At 37.4% G+C, this 20,059-nt stretch overlaps 1 protein-coding gene across 1 annotated transcript in view; it reads left to right on the plus strand.

The window, feature by feature from the left end:
• LOC125628866 (transcription elongation regulator 1-like protein) overlaps nucleotides 1–20,059 on the plus strand; it is a 243,610-nt gene that overhangs the window by 179,059 nt on the left and 44,492 nt on the right. Inside the window, 4 exon segments of the mRNA XM_075130998.1 lie at nucleotides 288–382; nucleotides 3,442–3,530; nucleotides 10,240–10,394; nucleotides 16,157–16,226. Coding sequence (XP_074987099.1) covers nucleotides 288–382; nucleotides 3,442–3,530; nucleotides 10,240–10,394; nucleotides 16,157–16,226 — 409 coding nt within the window.

Here is a 20,059-nt window from a genome sequence, read left to right on the forward strand (position 1 = left end):
TTCACCCCAACACCTCAAAGTGGATTCAAGCAGGTCCTGGGATGTGGCCACATACTCTTGGAAACTGAATAGATCACTTCTATCAAACACCACAATCACTCTTTTTAAATAATGGAACATTTTGTCTCACCATCCAGCTTATTCCCTAATGGGGACTCTGTCTTTACAGCTAAACTCGAAGCTCCCAAGTGATAGAATATAAACTCTTGAGCTATCTCGGTGGGTAATTACGAATATATTTATTGTGAATTTAAATATATATATCTATATATATATTTCCCTTACAGATAAAGGCAAAGAATCAAGCAGAGCCTCCTGCCCACCAACATTGATTTTGCATACCGACAGGAAAAGCAAGCCAACAGAGAATGATGAGGATAAGGTCTGTTTCTCATTATGGATTTTGTTCTCATTTTAAAAAAATTGAACTGCAGAAATCAGAGTGAGTAAAGGACTATCATAGGATCTGGAGCTCTTCCTGTCAAGACAGGATTGTTCCCTACTCTCTATTTTTCTAGAGGTTTCTGTCAAATCTGTCCATTGTGGTACTTTATATATGGCCTCCTTTACTGTAGCATCTGAGTGCCTCCTAAGTATTTAAATACAGAAATAAGAATCTGTGTCTTTCTTCCTCACCAGACTACTTGTTGTTGTTTTGTTATTATTTACTTGTCTATGTTTGTGCATGAGTGAGTGGGTGTGGGGTATGTCTATGTGTGAAACTCAGCTGATGGAAAACTAAAGAGAAGAATAGAGTTCCCTATAATTCTGACAGTGTTTTAGTTTCACAGACATTGTGGGAGACTTTCTTTCTATCTACTCATCCAATCTCTCACTCAGTTTTGTAACCTTGTACATTCTAAATAGTGCTGGGGAGTGAAGGAGAGGAGACATTAAGGCAGCACTTTAATAGAGACCAGCTCTTTTTGTCCCTTTATTTGCGCATTTAAATGACTTGGAGAATCAGGATCTCCAAGGCCCCAGCTATCAAGCATCTAGAGATCCCCAAACTCCAGATGTGTGTGCAGAAACGTCCACAAGCCATGAGAGAGAAGTGCATGAGGACTCATTTTTAGGCCCCTACCTCACTGTCATTGCAACACTTCCCAATTTGATATCCTCTGTGTATGTAATTAATATACTTTTACCCCTTCTTAAAGATAATTAATGAGATCATTACATAAAGATGGTAATTTTATATATATGGATTACAACTGTTAATGTTCATTAAATTTTTATCTAATGTAAGATTAGAGATTAACAGCAACACTAGCATTGTACATATGTAGTATCTGTGTAGCTTTTTTATACCCAAATTCTTTCTCAGTGGATTGTAAAGGATATGGAGAAAGTCCAGAGAAGAGCAACAAAAATGATTAAAGGTCTAGAAAACATGACTTATGAGGGAAGATTGAAAAAATTGGGTTTCTAATGCAAAATTGTTTAGTGTGGAAAAGAGAGGACTGAGAGGGGACATGATAACAGTTTTCAAGTACATAAAAGGTTGTTACTAGGAGGAGGGAGAAAAAATTTCTCTCTGAGGATAGGACTAGAAGCAATGGGCTTAAATTGCAGCATGGGAGGTTTAGGTTGGACATTAGGAAAAACTTCCTAACTGTCACGGTGATTAAGCACTGGAATAAATCGCCTAGGGAGGTTGTGGAATCACTATCATTGGAGATTTTTAAGAGCAGGTTAGACAAACACCTGTCAAGGATAGTCTAGATGATACTTAGTCCTGCCATGAGTGTGTGGGACAGGACTAGATGCCCTCTCAAGGTCCCTTCCAGTCCTATGATTCTATGATATAGGGCCTGAATCAAAGTCTTTTAAGATATGTAGAAAGACTTACTTTCCTCATGAAGACAATATGGAGATTAAACTGTTAGGGCCAAATTAGAGATTCATGTCTGTAATGACTGTGCTGGCATGGGACAGTCCTACCTTTATACTCAGCACCTCACCCTCCTTATACTCAGCACCTCACCCTCCAGCACCTCCACAGTGTAGGTAACAATAATGAGTCCGCTTAGTCCCTTTGAGAACAAGAGGAGACCATTCCTGGCAGGGTCACACAACTCAAAGGTGATATGTGTGGCCAGCCTCTTCTCCTCCTCTCTTTTCTCCCTGCCCCACCAGTTTCCCCAGTAAGGCAGCGCTGCACAGAGAGCACCCTCAACCTTTTGGAAAGGTATAGCAAGTGCCACTGTTCAGTGTGTTTCATTCTCTCCACTCCCATTCCTATCCCACCTTCCCCCAGCACCTTTATGCAATCATAATGTCTACGTCCATCATCCCTCAGACTCTGCAGCTGATCCAGAGTGCTGCACTGGCTCTCAAAAGCATTATTGAATGCTTACAATTTGTAAAGCACTTTGAAGATTAAGAGCTCTGTCTATGTGCTTATTATTTTTTAATCATATCATCCTCTCAAGCATTGACACTGTATGGGAGCTATCATAGCATCTCCTTCCTCCATTCCATTCATTTCTTTAAGCTACTGATATAAATTGATTTTTAATGCTTAAAACACTTATTACCTTTAGCTTTCCAGACTACCTGATAAATAAATGTTTTGGAGATTGCCTGTCTGCAATTTTCAAATAGTTAACAGGTCTACATATGCCAGGCTTCCAGCCAAAGGGCAAAAATCTCAGTGCAATGGCTGGTAGCATAAGAACTGTTGTCAGAACATACACACAGGCCAGTGGAGAATCACTCTCAACAGCATTATTCTTGAGCAAAGTAATGCAAAATTGTCTACAAATAGGTGTTATTCCTAATAGTGACTGAATTATTAACTTATGCAGAGCACCCTCAACCTCCCTGATGCCTGACTTCCAGCAGTTCCAGTTGCTTACCATGAAAACTGCCTCCTGCAACCATATGCTCTTCACTGCCAAACGGAAGTGTTTTGCTGCCAACCCACGGCACAAACACTAGCACTCCTTCCCTTCAAGCCTTTTCCTCACACCTGTCCAGATGTGCAAGTTTTCCTTGCCCCTGTATGTTCCTTCAGAGCATTCTGCACTTTTCGCTGGCCTTCTGGTTCCAAAACCCCACCTGATCCTGAGCTTTCTGAGTATCCCAACCCACATGGTTGGTTGGTTTCCTTCTGTCTGATGATGATGTGGCCTATCCTAGTTATGGTGAAATGCACAAAATTATACACAGTATTTTAAGTGAGCTGGTACCTGTGCTGTATATGGAAGACTCTCTCTCTCGAGCTTTGCATGTGTAACGTTCCAAATAGGGCAGTTTTGTATTCTTTCCAATCTAACGTAGCTGGTTTAGAGGTAGATGGTTGTCTGTATGGCCTCCAGTGGTATAACGATGATTTAATAATCCACCTCCAGTTTAAACAGAGTTGTTTATATAATAGTAGCACTCCTAAGCATCAGTTTCACTTGCTGACTAATTTTTGTGTCTTTCTATGTCAAGGATCATCCTTTGAAACTAGTAAATGAAGACGACAGCATATCAAATAGCAACAAGCCTGTGGCATCTACTCCTGTACCAGGGTCACCATGGTAAGTATATTCAGGATGAATAATAATGAATCATCAATATCATTGTTATTGCCAAACATATATTAGTGGTCTGTTTCTTTATGAGTGCATAATAGCAACAGTAATACAATTCTGGATGTTTAACAACATTGCCCTATTTTCTTTTACAAAGTAGCATTGTAGATTTACATCACTATTCATATAGCTACACAAAATGATAGGACATAGCCACATGTACAGTCTAAGACAGCTATCAAGCATTTATAAGAAAAGTTAAGTGTGCACCTGATACCAACTCAAGCTAAGAATCAATTCTTATCTTCAGAATGTAAATGATTGTGGGGTTTTTGCTAGTTCATATCAAGTAGAGTTATATAGAACTTCAGCCTCACTAGCTTGAGCTCTGATCTTATCAGATCTCACAAATAAGGAGGGTCAGCTCTGGTTAGTGCTTGAATGACCTGAAAAGAAAACTTTGGTACTGCAAGAAATACTATTGATTATTTAGGGCCCGATCATTCTCATCTCCCAGTGACGTCAGTGGGAGTTGAGGAAACTCATTGTCTTACAGGTTTGTAATAGATCTCAGGTGATATTTATGAGTAAGTTGTGTCCTGTGAGCTTGTTTTTCTGGCCAAATCCCAATTTAGGCAATCTGCCTAACTAAAACCCCTCTGTGGTCTCAACTGGACAAAGATAATTCTTCACTTTCTGTCCTGAACTCTGTGTGTGTGTGTGTGTTTCTGTCCTGAACTGTCTGTGTGTGTGTGTGTGTGTGTGTGTGTTTTCTTTACCCCAGACATGGCTACATTTTAGTGGCAGAGAAAGTGATCCCTGTTGTTTTTCATTGGTCTGTAGAGATTTGTGGGATCTCTGGATAAAAGGTCCTATGTAAATATCTGTAATTATGATTTATTATTATATTGTGTCTTATTGCAGGTCAACATGATCTATGTACAGCATAATGCCATTATTAATCATGACCTATATTTAAGATTCTTGATAACCACTCCTCTCCATGACAGCTGCTACTATGTGTAAATGGTGATATCTAGGGAACCGTAACCATTTAAATCCAACAGTATCATAAGCCATTTATAGCATATTCTAGCGATCTATTTTTGTACAGTAGAGTCTGTAATCAACTGGAAACCTGCAAAAGGAATTCACAGCATTCCATCATCTTTAGCAGCTTGTGCTGAATGGTGAAAGGTCCATTCAGCACATCAGTTGAAATTGCACCTTTCTTTGGTCCTGATTTCTGATACCCTTACTCACAATGAGTAGTAATACCTTACTTTTCTAATAGTGCCATTGATTTCAATAAGACTATTGGATGAGCAAGACATTACTCATTGTGAGTAAGGGTATCACAATCTGGCCCTTTTTATTAGGTCCCACAATGACTAGCCCTATTACTGACAGTTGTCCCCTGCTTGATGTGACAATACCCAACATGCACCATGCTGATGCACTCAGATCCCACTGAATCACACTGGAACATGGAGCATGCCTGTGTGGGCCGTCTATATGATTTACACCCTTTGGGATATAAAATAGTTCTTTAAGAACAGGTTTACAAAGCCATGCCAAATAGCTAAATACATTAACCAGTTCAACAAAAGCCTGGAATTTACCTCAACCCCTCTCCACCTGTAGGTTGGCTCCATGCTTCCGCAGGATTCCATGGTTGATGTGACATCACTAGGTGTATGCTGGGGTGTCATACTGGAGAAACCTGAGTGGGGCTGGAGGTTGTGCCTCTTAAAACAAACCAAAAGGTGAGTTTTCAATTGTTAATGTGCTGCCAGTCCCTCTTAGTCTTGTAGGGCATTCAGCACAAAGTGCCAAAGGCAATGGAAGGAGCTAATTCTGAGCCCCATCCTGCACTTCTTATTCAGGCAAAACAGTTGCAAAGTAGGGTGAAGCCCTCCATTGGCTGGTCACCTGAAAAGAAGAAAAGTAAGCCACTTGTTGTGCTTTGTAAAAGCATTGATGTACATATATTGTAATGTGGATATTTAAAATCTATGGAATCCCATTAGTATATTTTACATACAATGTGTTGTATTTAAAACTATTTTAAATAAATATAGTTCCTCCACATATCCATTGAAATTGACCAATTTTACAACATAAAATAAATATTTTACTTTGATTTTAAATATATGTATAATACATTTCATAGAATGAATAACAAATACATGTGAAGCATATTATTTGATGTTAACATCCCATTACAGTGAATACGAGCAATTTGTGATTCTTGGAGCTGTTGTTGCAGGCAATCTGTACACAGACTCAGGCAGAAAAAAAAGTATTGGTTTACATGGGACTCACATTTGGAAGTTTATACACCTCACAACTATAAAGGCTAGAAATTTAGGCCCAAATTCACCAGTCCACTCTGACTGCTTTGCACTGCTTGGACAACTAAATTTAGCTGGTGAATTAAGCTGGGTTTACACTAATTTTTTTACATCAAAGTGACTTGAAAGAGATGGAGCACACTGTGAATCTCTACTTTAAATCTTTTAGTGAAAGCTTTAGATTCTGGTGTAGAATTCTGTTTCAAGTGCTGCTGAATTCTGTGGAAAATTCAGCAGCCATGGAATCACAGACAACAGAGAACATGTTTCTTGTCTGCAAAAACAGCAGTTCAAACTGTAACTATTTATGCCTGTCTTCCTTTGTCTTCCGACAGTTAGCAATTACAAATAGCTATGAGAGCTGTGAACTTGTTTCATCAGTCCCAGTGGGATGTTAATCATGAAGCCTAACAATAACAATTTAAAGGACAACATTAACTACTTCAGTGATGCATTACAACAGAAACAGCCCATTAATTTACTTACCCATAGATACCACAGTAGTCAGAGATGGAAAATGATTGCTTAGTCGCTTTACACATCCCCTTGGGCCACTTTTTTCTCTATACTATATTTATGTTTCCAGTGGTTTGTCCGGTCTATTTTTAAAGGTCCCAAGAAGTTAGGCTTCCATCCCCTCTCACTATGGATGACTTTTCCACAGCCTTCATCATTAGGAATTTTTGTCCAATTTTTTTCAGCCGGAATTTTCCCTTCCTTAATTTCATTCCATAACTCCTAGGGAGAATTTCCGAGCTGAATGGAATTCTCCATGAGAAGAGGACAGAAGAAAAGGTTAGCTGCCAAGGCCCCAATCCTGCAAAGACACATGCTTAACTTTATGCACAGAGTAGAGCCATTGATTTCATGAGGACCATGAACAGTGCATAAAGTTCAGGAAGTGTTTTCAGGGCCTGAAATGGAAGGGGAGCAGAGAGAGAGTGAGAGAACTTCAAGGGCTAGGGACAGGGGAAGAGGGAAACAGTTGGTGGAAGTACAAGAGGCCACTGGAGAAAGAACAAGATGAAGAAGGGAGAGGCAAAAGGGAAGGGACTGCTTCCACTTTTTTCTTCTCCACAGTTTGATTGACCTCTGATGGTATCAAAAGGACTTGAGGTAACTTGGGCACCCAACTATTGTTTATTGCTCAGAGAAGATCATATATTAATGAGACCAGAACACTAATGTCTGACTAAAATTTAAGGACTTCAGGTCTCATAAACATTTCTTGGCCTCCACCTGATGAATAAATTCCAATAAAAAGGAGAGATTAGAGCAGGGCAATAATTAGCCAGATTTGTTTGTCTGACTAAACAGTTCTCAGAAATATTAGTTAACCCTGCCTAACTGCCACATAAATACAGCATATAATATATTAAGGTTATTTTCTTATATATTTAAATGTCATTATTTTAGTTAGATAATAATTTCAGTATAAAGAACATAGCATCATCTGCACTTTCAATTTGTGATCTGTGACTGACACCAAATACCATATTTCCCCTTTTGGATAATGAAGTTTTTATTTTGCCAAAGAGTTACAGGTGATATGTAATGTGGGGGAAGGAGGTACTAATTTTAAATTAAATGTCAAATTGGGTTAGTTATGGAAAAATGAAAAGGTTTCATGAGGGACCTGCCATTTGGATCCATTTTTGCAGCTCTCTGGAGATGCTTACTTGGTCTTTCAGTCAGGTGTGGAAATGTGCCATTTCCATTTTAGCAATCGCCTTGTTTTTATTAGATAAATGCTGAGACTCCAGATGGCCTAGCAGTACACTTCAAATGGCTAATACATTATCGGCCTCAAATGTGGTCTCCCATCACCCAAAGTGACAGAAACTGTGTGTGAGATCAGAGACTTTGAACTTGTGCATGGGAGAAGTAACTATTAAATTATTAGAGAGCAGGATCAACAGCTTTTTGAAAATAGCCTTGTTCTCATCTCCTCCTGGCCAGAGATGCTGATGTGCACAATTGGCAAAGGCTGAGACTGTCCTAAATGTGTATGATGGCATGACTGTGATACTCACAGTATACTGGCTTCCTGCTTTTGAAGTACATCATGAGCTCCACGTAGCACTCCTATGGGGACAGATTCTGCAAAAGGGCTGAATGAGCTCAGTTGCCATTAAAGCTAATTACAGTTGAGAGTGCTCAGCATTTTGTGGGAGGCATGCACCATTTGACACTATTGAGCCCATTATCCACAGATTTAGGTAAAGGGAGAAATGGAACCATATTATTAAATAAATCAGTTAACTGCTAATTACTCCCTTCTTCTCCCTAATGCTTGGCTTCTAAGGTGCCTGCCAGTAGGACTGTGGTATTTATGATAGTTTGGTTTTTTGTTCCTAAAGTCTTCCATCAACTCTGTCCTGATCTATTGTGAGCCAAAGACTAATGCTTAATGGTACATTTAGAGTTCTTGATCTGATTAACGGTGTCTGTGATAGAACTGAGAACTGTAGCTCTGAGACACAAAGTACCAAATGTTGTTTTCACCTAATTATTACCACATAAAAGAACAGGTTAGCCATTCTGGGATGCTATTTTCAGAGTTGAAGCATTTGTATATTATAATAATATGAAAATCATTAAAATATTTTCAGGTCCCCACTATTCATTTTAGCTCCAAAGATACGAGGGACTTGCATCAGGGATAACTATAACTGAGAAGTCAACAGTTTTGTGTTCACTTCCAACTTTGTCTTCTACCTTGGGAATGCACATAATTTACAATGCATCCTTAATTACTTTTATCTTCTTACTTTTACCAGTAGAACACTTCTTGCCTCTGTTTTCTGCACTATAAAGATATACAGTCTCCCTTTAGGCTGCTCCAAAGGTTATATATTTTTTATTACCAGGACAGGCAATCAATGGTGCTCTCTTACTATTAGTTCACAGAAAACTTCAGATTATCCAATAATAGTACTTAGCATTTATATATCACTTTTTATGTTCTCAGTCTTTTACACAGAACAGATTTCTTTTTAAGCATGTCTTTTTGATAGCTGTATTCCCCTGTGCCATTGAGAACTGCCAAGTGGTGGAGAGCTTGCATTAATAAGCTCAGTTCTTGCCAGGTATTTCTGATTCAAGGAGGTCAGGAGCTGGCCTTTTATATGTATTTTAGAATGGCATAGTGCATATTTGTTGTATACTACTTTTCTTAAGTATTCACAAAGTACAGGCTTCAGATGCATATACTATATGTCTGTAAAAACTATACATTTAATCAAGTGCATCCGGGTTTACTTGAATATCCATCATTGTGATATTGTACCTATTATTAAAATAATTGGAGTACTTGTGGCACCTTAGAGACTAACCAATTTATTTGAGCATAAGCTTTCGTGAGCTACAGCTCACTTCATTGGATGCATAAAGTGGAAAATGCATGCATCCGATGAAGTGAGCTGAAGCTCACGAAAGCTTATGCTCAAATAAATTGGTTAGTCTCTAAGGTGCCACAAGTACTCCTTTTCTTTTTGCGAATACAGACTAACATGGCTGTTACTCTGGAACCTATTAAAATAATGTATTTCCTGTTTTAAAAAGGAAGTGTAATGTAAGGAACTAAGTTAATGCAATGCTGAGGCTGACATTTAAATTGCACAAGTCAGGAATTTCTGGTTTGCATAGCAATCGTGGCTTGGTCACATTGCGTATTTGATCCAAAAGCCCAATTAAATCAATCAATGGGAGGGGTTTTTTTTAATTGATTTCGGTGGACTTTGGATCAGGCTCTTTCTGTCTTTGTGGCATGGAACTACTGGGTTTGGCTGGGATCTATGGCCGTGGAGGCCTAATGGTATTCTGGCTAGGCCTTCTACCTCAGAGGCAGCCACATGAGGTTTCTGTGGCTGCCTTCTGTGCAACGGCAAACCCTCTGAATCTATCATATCTGGGTGTTGAGTAGACATTGACTATGCAAAACAGCTTGAGACCTCTGTGGTTCACCATCTTCACAGATACATTTTGAAAATGTGAAATATAATCCTTTACCATGGCCTCAATTGTTACAAGCATCATTCTTTTACCTTGTTTCTATTTTTTGTTTGTTTGTTTTTGTTTTTTCCCTGTTGGGGGGAGAGAGAGAGTGTGTGTGTGTGTGCGCCCACGCCCGCGTACTATTCTGACCACTGATAATGACATTTTATTAGTATGGGGAGAAATTTCCTTAGTGCAGAGACCTTAAGTTGGATAGGGCTATCAGCCTGGGCAGGCTATCAGCCTGAGGTGAATTTCACCCAGGTTGTATAAGACTATGGAGAATATTGAGTTAGCGATGAGTTTAATATCTTGTTTCTATGTGTATGTGAGATTATCTAAGCATAGTTTATTAATTAAAATAGGTGTGTAGTCTGGACTGGAGATGACCGAGTCTTCTTCTTCAACCCTACAATGCAGCTGTCAGTATGGGAGAAACCAGTGGATCTAAAGAATCGTGGTGATATTAATAGAATCATTGAAGATCCACCTCATAAACGCAAGCTGGAAACTTCAGCAAGTAATTAAAGCTGTGATTATTTGCATATATTTAAAATCAAATGCTAAATGAAACTTTATTTTTAAATATATTAAGTGAAAATGATCAGAATGATGATTTTCCTGTTGGATTTGTGTATTTTGTTAACAGTAATGCTGCTTAGAAAATCTTTATTTACACTGAAATTCTAACATTTGTATTGGAGTTCTCTCATTGTTAGCAAGGAAGTAAAAAATAGGTGGCTTATTATTCTGAAAGAATCTTTGATTTAAAAAATAACACCTTGGAAGACTTTGTTTTTACCTTTAATGCACGCATATTTCCACAACGTACATTGGGAATGCGTTAGCATAGCATGATTTCTGCAAATGTCTTATTGACCATGCTACCAAAAGCAGTTGTACAGTAATAAATGATTATTTAACCCAGCTGTAAGAAAATAATCCCCAAAGTAAATCTCTGAGGACTGCTGAAAGGTTTGGCAGACATGTGGGTACCACAATCCAAACATGGCTTCGCCAGTCAACCCTCAGGCACTGTAGATTTTGGAATGACATTCTTGGTGTTGACTGAAGAGAGAACTTGCTTTGCAGTAGTGCATGTTAAGTGTTTCAAATGTGTTTTTTTAAAAGATCACTTCTTGGAGAACCAAGATTTGCCATCTGGTCTGCCATGAAGAAGATCAATTTGATGAACTAATTTCCCCTGCCCATCTCTATCCTTTACCACCCACTTCTTTTAGCTTTCCTGCTCACAGCTCACTCACTGTATTTCTAATCTACCACCCCCTATTTAATTGCTCACTCAGCCCTCAGTGGTGCAGCAATTACTTACATTAGTGGCCACTTATAGGAGTAGTCCCCACTGAGACAACTCATGTCAGTATTTGCTCAGTAACATAAGCTAGGCCCTCAGTCTCCCCCTTTACCAGTTATTTAGCCTTATAAAAGTAAATACTTCTCCCTAAAAACATGCTTTGCCAGCTGATGGCTGTCTGCCCTGGGCTATTACTGGTTTCCACTCCATTTAGTGTTGCTTCTTGATCTGTGTGATAATTCTTGGCTGCAGCTGAGGGAGTTGGGCTCAACACAGACCTCAGCTGTTTCCCTCTTCTTCCCTCTCCCCAATGTGGTACTTTGACAGGTGGGGTTTTTTTTGGTTGAAGTGGCAAACCACTGGAAAGATTAAACCATGCTGTCTGGACATTAGCACTGGGTGAACAACAACTTTTCTGCCCTTGTTAGGAACAGGGCTACATGCAGACCAATTATTTGAAGCACTGTTCATATTTAATTAGCTGTTTGGATTGGGGGATCATCACCACCAGAACATATGGATTGAATAATGTATTTCATAGTATAGTTACACTTGCAAAGCTCCTTTAATCCATGTCTATACTTTAGTGGTGAGATCCATGAAGACGAAGAAGAAAAGTAAACTTAAACATTATTTTTGAAAATATAATACTTTGTAACTAAGTGAAAACAATCCCCACATTTCCCATGAAGGTATGTCAAGTGAGATTTATTTTTCACCTATGATGAAAGTAAAAAACACAGTAAATTTTAATGGACACAGTGAATATTGTTGATCCACAAACAATTCTCAATGGACTACTCCTAAATAGGAGTTGTGAGGATGAACTGAGGATATGAAAGGGTGTTCCTCCAAGTTGATATGAGTAAGTGATAATCAGGACCTTTGTTGTAAAGGTTTGATAGAAAAAAAAAATTCCATGGACTGTTACTATAGAGGAAGTGTTAGTCTTTAAGATGCCACCGGACTCCTTGTTGTTACTATAAGGGATATATTTATATATCACTTAACATCATTTAAGAGATTAGTTTCTTGCCTTTATAGATATAAATTCAATTTTAAAAGAGACTTGGAACAAAATCAAAGCTTTCTTCATTTGAAGCAGACAACTTTCTGATAAACACAGTGACAAAGGCTCCAAGACCAAATCTTCTGAAGTTTCGGTTCAAAAGCACAATGCAACATAAGTTTTGTTTAGCAATAGCAATAAAAGTGTAGGGCATTCTGGAGAATTAATTAATGACTGGGTATGTGGGGATGATAACCCAAGACAAAACTGAGGGCCATTATCCATAGCCTATCATTAATCCTCAAAATGTCTTTGTGCCAAGGCCATTGTTGGTACATGTTATTTAAGAAATTCCTTTTCTGTTGTGTGTCCTATTCTTTACATGCTATTGTGTGTGTGACATTATGCCTTGACTATTGTGTCAGGTTATTCTGGTGAAATATAGCTGGATTTTCATTGTTGCTAATAGTTTGCAGCTTCCATTGATCTAAATGGGATTTGTATGAGTATTTCAGAAAATCAGCTTATAATTAGTATATATTAGCTGATGAGGTAAAATAAATTATTTGTCAGCATACCCATTAGCTGAAAATCTTGAGTAAATAAATAAATCAAATAAGCTATATGTTTGTGAGATATGTAAGAAATGTACTTAGTTTAGTTGCTGTTGCTGGGTTTAATTATTTTTTTTTAAATCAAAGGCACACAAAAATATGAGCAAACATAATTATTATCAGAGTATCATAGGTTATCAGCATATCACTGTCCTAAAAGATCAAGTGCATTTGTAATTCAGGGATGACTGAAAGATTAGGCATTTATTAATTATTCCACCTTTGTTAAAAATTAGTTCTTACTAATTTATGAAGGTGTCAGGATTCTTTACTAATGGGTTCATACTGGGCCATTTCTCTCAATCCAAAACTGGGCAAAATTTCCATTGTCTTTGAAATCTATGGGAGGAGTTGAAGTAAGAACATGGTAAGGAATGTATGATTTAATACAATATACTCAGCTGCTTAGAGACTGAAGACCTCATTCTCCACTCTTCATTACCAGCTTTACACTAGTGTAACTCCATTGTCTTGAATGGAGTTACACTAGCATCACACCGCTGAAACATAATGGAGAATCTGGAATTATATCAATTTAGGTAGTGTCAGGATCCTGGGCGAAGGATATTTAGGAAGGATATTTTTTCTTCTTCCTAAAATGCATGCAGTAACTATACATTATAAGAACATAAAAATTACTATTCTGCGTGAGACAAATGGTCCATCCAACCCAGTATCCTGTCTTCTCTCTTATACGCCCCCCTCAATTGTCTCTTTTTCAAGCTGAACAGTTGTCTTTTTAATCTCTCCTCATATGGAAGCTGTTTCATACTTTAATCATTTTTGTTGCCCTTCTCTGTACTTTTTCCATGTCTAATATACATTTTTTGAGATAGGGCAACAAGAACTGCACACAGTATTAAAGGTGGATTTATATAGTGGCATTATGATATTTACTGCGTTATTATCAATCCCTTTCCTAATGGTTCTTAACATTCTATTAGCTTTTTTCACTGCTGCTATGTTTCTTAGATTTACAGTTTATATATCTGTTTCATAGCAATGATTAACAGAGAGATGGTTTTCTTTGGAGAACTAGATGAGGGTCTTATAACTGTTTTTCAGTCGATTTTATATATCCAACTTTCAGTTGCTTCAGACCTTTGCATATTCATTGGACTGTCATTGATCAATACTCTTCCTGGCCCTATTCAGATGTAAAATGGAAGAATCTTACTACTTCAGACAGGACTCATATTCTTTCTACTTGCTTTCCCTACATACGTTATTCAAGAAACATGGTCTCACACTGAGATTAATAACATTTGCAGTATATATCTTCTAGTCAACTCTGAGAGGGCTATCTATGGTGTGATAAACTGTTTTGTAGATATTCAGTCTAAGATGTTTGCTAACTTGTTGAAGCTTAACTCAGATAAGAGACAATTGATTTTTATTTGACGTTGATGCCTGGTGAGCATAGCTTTTTTTTTTTTTTTTTACTAGAGATGCCATTTTGTAGAAATGGGATTGTGTTTGCCCAATCAGCCCTGAATCTCGGGTCATTTTTAACTTGAATTCTCTTTGAAAGCAACATCAAGTACACTGTTAAAAGATTACATATTACTTTCCTAGGAATTTATTAAAGTTAAGATCACTGCAGTCTCAGCAGGATGAATAGCTCCTGATTAATGGCTTTAAAATAGCAAGACTGTATTATTTTACTCTATCTTCTAAGTACCCAAATTGTTTTCTATATAGGCTTCTCTATAGAAGAATTTAGCAGCTATGGATAGCTATCTTCATGCATTGTGCTGATACTGAAAACACTACTTAACGTTCATTACCATATATCAAAGTATATTCATAATACTTGTGCTGATGTATTGTATTGTATAGGCCATAGCCTTTTTATTTTAAAGTGCCATTCATTTTTGCTTCCCCTGAATTTACTCTGTCGTCAGCAGAGTTTAAATAATTTTAACCTGGTATATATTTCCTTCTGTTATGGTGTCTGCTCCTGTCCCTAACCTCCAAATTCTGTGATCAGAGTTTTTGAGGCTTTTTATATTATTGTAGTTCTCCTTTATGCTGTAGTTTGGTTTATGTTCTGTTCATTGAATCACAATTAATATTCCTTAAAACAAGGAGACAAAAAAAATCAAGGACTAGACTTGCTCCTTTTGAAGTAAAATGCCAAATTCCAATTGGCCTCAATATAAGGAGGATTTGACCCATAATGTAAATTTAGTATTTAGCACAAATACAAAGGACTTATTGGTTTAAAGTAATTTAGTAATGTATATTGTTAAATATAGTTTAATTAACATATTAATATTAGTATGATTTCTTAGGGTAGGCTTCAGAGGTAAAATCCTGACCCCACTGAAGTCAGAGTTCTGCCACTGACTTCAATTGGGCTAGGATTATATTCTAAGGATCCATGTAAGGCAATGGATCTGGAAATCTGGATTCAGATCTATTTTTAAAGTCACAAATGAAATTGTGTTTTTTTTTCATCTCATCATAGTGTTCTGTGTTCATATCATGCAGAATCTCAGGATTGGCTGCAGAGAGGCTTAGGGTTGGTCTTTCTGTTGTTTAACTATACTAGGAGCTCAGCACATATAGAATGATATTTATCCAGTAAACTACTTAAAACTCCAAAAATCAACCTAGGCATTGTGTGAAAGTAAATTCTGGTAGCCAGTGCATTTGAATTCAGAGCACTGTTACGTTGGAGATTGTAATTTGTATGTGGAAAAAACAATGAAGTACTTGGAATTGTAAAAATAGATGTCCTCGCAATAACCTTCACATTCATTATCAGTTACAACCTGATCTCAAAGCCCTCTTTGGGAGAGTATCCAGGCCAAAGTAGGTTTTGGTACGTTGTGAGTTTGAGAGTCCACAATATCTGCTTAACTTTGCTTCCATACCCACACAGCGTGTCAGATTTAACAAGAAAGCAGCATTATGTTTCAGTAACATGGGAATGAAAAATAGGAAGAAGGAAGCAGTTGTGATGGAAGTGAGAATTCTCAAATCATTCATCCTGTCAGGATTGAAATAATAATGTTATATAAACATCTTTGTGATAATATTTTTCAGTTTATCACTCAAATGTGAGATTTTAAAAAATCACAAATTTACGATGGGACGCTCTTCAGGGCAAAAATAAGAAAAGCGTCATTTTTTTGGTATTTATCACTCTGTTTTGATGAGCTCACCTATGAGGATTTTATAAAGTATCTTCTAAAGCTAAAAAAAATCTCAGCAGAAATTAGCCAATATTATGAGTAAGTATCAGAACAAAAGGACAAGTGACGGGGGACTTTTAGGACTTTGATTCTCGTGTAGATAGTAACTGTCTAATAATTCCAATTTTATGCATTTCTTTTTAGCAGATAAAAGTGATAGTTCTTGTCCAGAGGAAGTAAGTGATGACCATAGCACCAAAACCAAGAGAAATAAGTAAGTTTTATTGTTTCTTAATTCATATGTTCTATAGGGAAGCCAAAGTCTACTATGGATATGGCACTAAGAAGAAACTAATTTATTTTTCATTGCATAGCCATCTACATGCATCAATGGTGACAGCAATTCTCAAGATGTCTATTCCTTTGGTTGTACCCCTTGTGCTTCAAAAGAACCATGTTCCATACATACTATCTATTCGTTTTGTAACTGGAAATTGTTTACATCAGATGAATGATTAAATTAAGCTTTCAAGAAAGATGATTACTGTTAAAAACATTAGATGAAATCCTGACTCCGCTGAAATCAATAGGAGTTTTGCCATTGAATTCCATGGGACTAGGATTTTTCTCAATGAATCAAATTTTCGGCTGGTTTAACTGGGCAAAACTCCGTCAAAGTTGTGCTCATTTAACCATCAGGGAATTTGGGTCCCGAAATTGTACTATATTTCAAGATGTTTCTGCTAAGTATTGTTGGATTTGTCTCTCATTACGAGTCTTCATCCAATAGTCTTTTGCACATGTCACACCAGAACAGGACAAAAATAGTTCCTTGAAAAAAAAATTAAAAGGGAAATAAATGCATTCTGGAGGATGGTTAGTGAGAAACTCTTTCCTACCCCAAACAATTGTCAGTTATTTCTAACTATGCTTGCTGAATATAAGATGACTTAAGGATTGTCTGCAGAATAGGGTCTTTATAGATGTCAACTGATATGCTTTGGGCAAATTTTGAACAGTGGAGACAAAGTGTTTCTACATTTCCAAGATGGACATTGTGGGGCTAATTATCTTCCAATTCACGCTGCTTTTCTACCACTGTAGTTTTATTGACTTCACTGGAGTTCCTCTTGATTATACCTGCCCTTATAGATGTCAATGTCAGTTTTGCTTCTTCAATAGGCCATAGTTTCATCCTATCAGTGTAAGTGGATATTTTCAACATTCTAGTAAGATGGGTTTTTTAAAAGACAGGGTGGGAAAGTGTTAAAACCTCTGACTGTTAATATGTTCCAAGAACTCCTCACACAGACAGTTCTCCTTTAATAATCTCAAGAAAACCATGCTTATTCCATTTTTGTGTGTTGATAATATAAAACTTGCTACCCAGAATGTCAGGAGGTCAAATAGTGACTCCTCCACTGCCTACTTGTGAATAGAGATTATTTGTCCCATGTTGGTTGGATTTCCATTACTTATTAATCTTTTAAAAGGTGACTCTTTTATGGTCTCTTATCTTCTTTACATTCAAAAGGGCACTGTCAAAATTGAGAGACCCCAAATTTGACCTACCTTGTCTATATTTTCTTTTCAAAGTCCATAAAGTACAGATTTTTGTGTTAAAACAAATACATAAATGCCATTCATTTGGCAGTCAAATGCAGCCCCGCACCCGGAGGCCCAGGCCTCTGAATTGTCACACAGCCCTCCGCACCCAATGCACTAGAGCAGCATGTCTGCACCACTTGCATAAATATAGCCCCTCTGGCTTACCTCCTTCATCACAGCTCTCATAGTACAGCCAGTACAGAGACCACTTCCACAGCAAACAGAGAGTGAGCAAAGAGCAGGGAGCTCCAGTGTGATGAATAATTACTGTAGAGTGCTTTATATTGGCTATCCACACCACAAATGAATTTTACCCTTAGTGAATTGTACATAAAGGATGGCAAGTTATCCTTCTTTTTTTACTCTGAGGGTAATTTGATTCACAAGCAACAGAGACTGCTATCAGGAGTAAATTTACATAGCAGTAGAAGTCAAAATAGCACCTAGTAAAAGTGCATTACATACTGTCTATAAAATACACTGCCTAATGTTGAATTTTGAGTTTGATAGCAAGGTTTTCTCACTCTTGGCTGAAAGAATATATTGCACAAGTGTAACAAATAGTGCAATTTTTATCATATTTGAAATTTGTGACAAGATATACACATAACTTAAAAGACACGGAGAGCCCTACAATTGAACCTACTTCAAATTTTCTACTTTTTCAAAATAACTGTCCTGATGAGGAATGGTTGCCTTACTTTCACAGTTTGTAAATCAAAGACAGTATTCACATGATGCATATACATAAACAGAATAATATTTGGCTAAAAAAATTAGTAGTCCTTCAAACTTCATTGCTGTGATCCCAATCCCTCAATGATTTGACCTTCCTAATGTGTTGATATCTCAGTAGTCATAGCTAACATTCACAAATTTGTACCTGGTTTAAGCAGTATTCTTTTGAATTTTACTTTCTTTCTAGTAACACATAAGGAATTCCTGACATGGTCAAATTATCCTACAAGAAAATCAGCACTTACATAGATTTTTAGAAAGCTAACATTTCAACAGGTGCTTTAAAGACATGTAGTCTAAATATATTTTTTAAATATATCAACATTTGGACTGTAGCTCCAAATCTATGACATTAAAAACTAAAAGAAAAGGAGTACTTGTGGCACCTTAGAGACTAACAAATTTATTTGAGCATAAGCTTTTGTGAGCTACAGCTCACTTCATCGGATGCATGAAGTGAGCTGTAGCTCACGAAAACTTATGCTCAGATAAATTTGTTAGTCTCTAAGGTGCCACAAGTACTTCTTTTCTTTTTGCGGATACAGACTAACATGGCTGCTACTCTGAAACCTGTCATTAAAAACTAACGCATTCAACGAATTTTTAAGAAATAAACTTCAGTTTTTCATAGAACGGAGTTTATCTTCCTTTCTTAGTTCTATTTCTCTCTTTTATATTAGGGGTTTTTAATTAATTAGATACATAGGAGAATGGTCCAGATGACTTTCCTGTGGTACTAGTCATTGTTCTGGTATTCTGTGTACCCCACTGATAATAGAAAGCCCATCAAATGTGCCTTCTGTATATTTCTAGTCTCTCCAGATAATTGCTCCAACAAGTAAATGTTTGTATCCTCAAGCTGATACCTTATATGTGTTGCTCCTGCAGCAGTAGGAACCACTGAAAAGTCAGCAGCACCTGAAACTGAAACACAGTTGCTTAAGTGCAGTGAGTTCCCTATGCCAGCATGTTTGTGTGTACAAGATGTGCTGTAGCTGAAATTAGAATTTATTTTAAAATGAGGGCACATAGCCTATAGTAAGAGATGGCGCAGAAATACCTCACCTCAGAGACAGCATAAGGATGCATTCTCAAGGTGACAGAATTCCTCCTACAAATTTCTTTCTTTGAAGGCTGCAGCATATTCTCCATCCTTAACTCCATGAAGGCAGCCAGTTCCACTGGCTTGTGGGTAATGGCAACAGAGTCATGGCTCCACCTCCTCCCTGTTTCCTTTGGGCTGTGTGCGCCATCAGGGTAGTACAGTGGGAGCTGTCCCTGTTCCCTTAAGCACAAGGGGAGGAATTGTGGCTGGCACTCTTTTGGGCTGCTCATAGTATTGATTGATGGTTCCCTCCCTCTCATTGTGGACCCACATAAGGGCCAGGTAGAATCTGTATCTATAAAGGTATAGTACAGTTATCCCCACTTTAAAAGTTTGTTGAATAGTTTGAAATAGTTAACACTCCAAATTAGCTCTCCTGCCATGATACTGGGGTTGTGAATGTCTTCTAAAGATTAGGGGTTGGAGGTCATGACATATATATGCCATTGGAAAGTCCTATATTTGTAGGTTTCAGAGTAGCAGTCGTGTAGTCTGTATTCGCAAAAAGAAAAGGAGTACTTGTGGCACCTTAGAGACTAATTACATTTGCCGCAAGTACTCCTTTTCTTTTTTCCTATATTTGTAGTAATGCCTCAGTATAAACTGTTATTAGAAGCATGAGGATATTACTATTCATTATTTCAGATTCTCATTTG

Source organism: Caretta caretta, chromosome 7, assembly GCF_965140235.1.
Source record: "Caretta caretta isolate rCarCar2 chromosome 7, rCarCar1.hap1, whole genome shotgun sequence".
Taxonomy (NCBI): Eukaryota; Metazoa; Chordata; order Testudines; family Cheloniidae; genus Caretta; species Caretta caretta.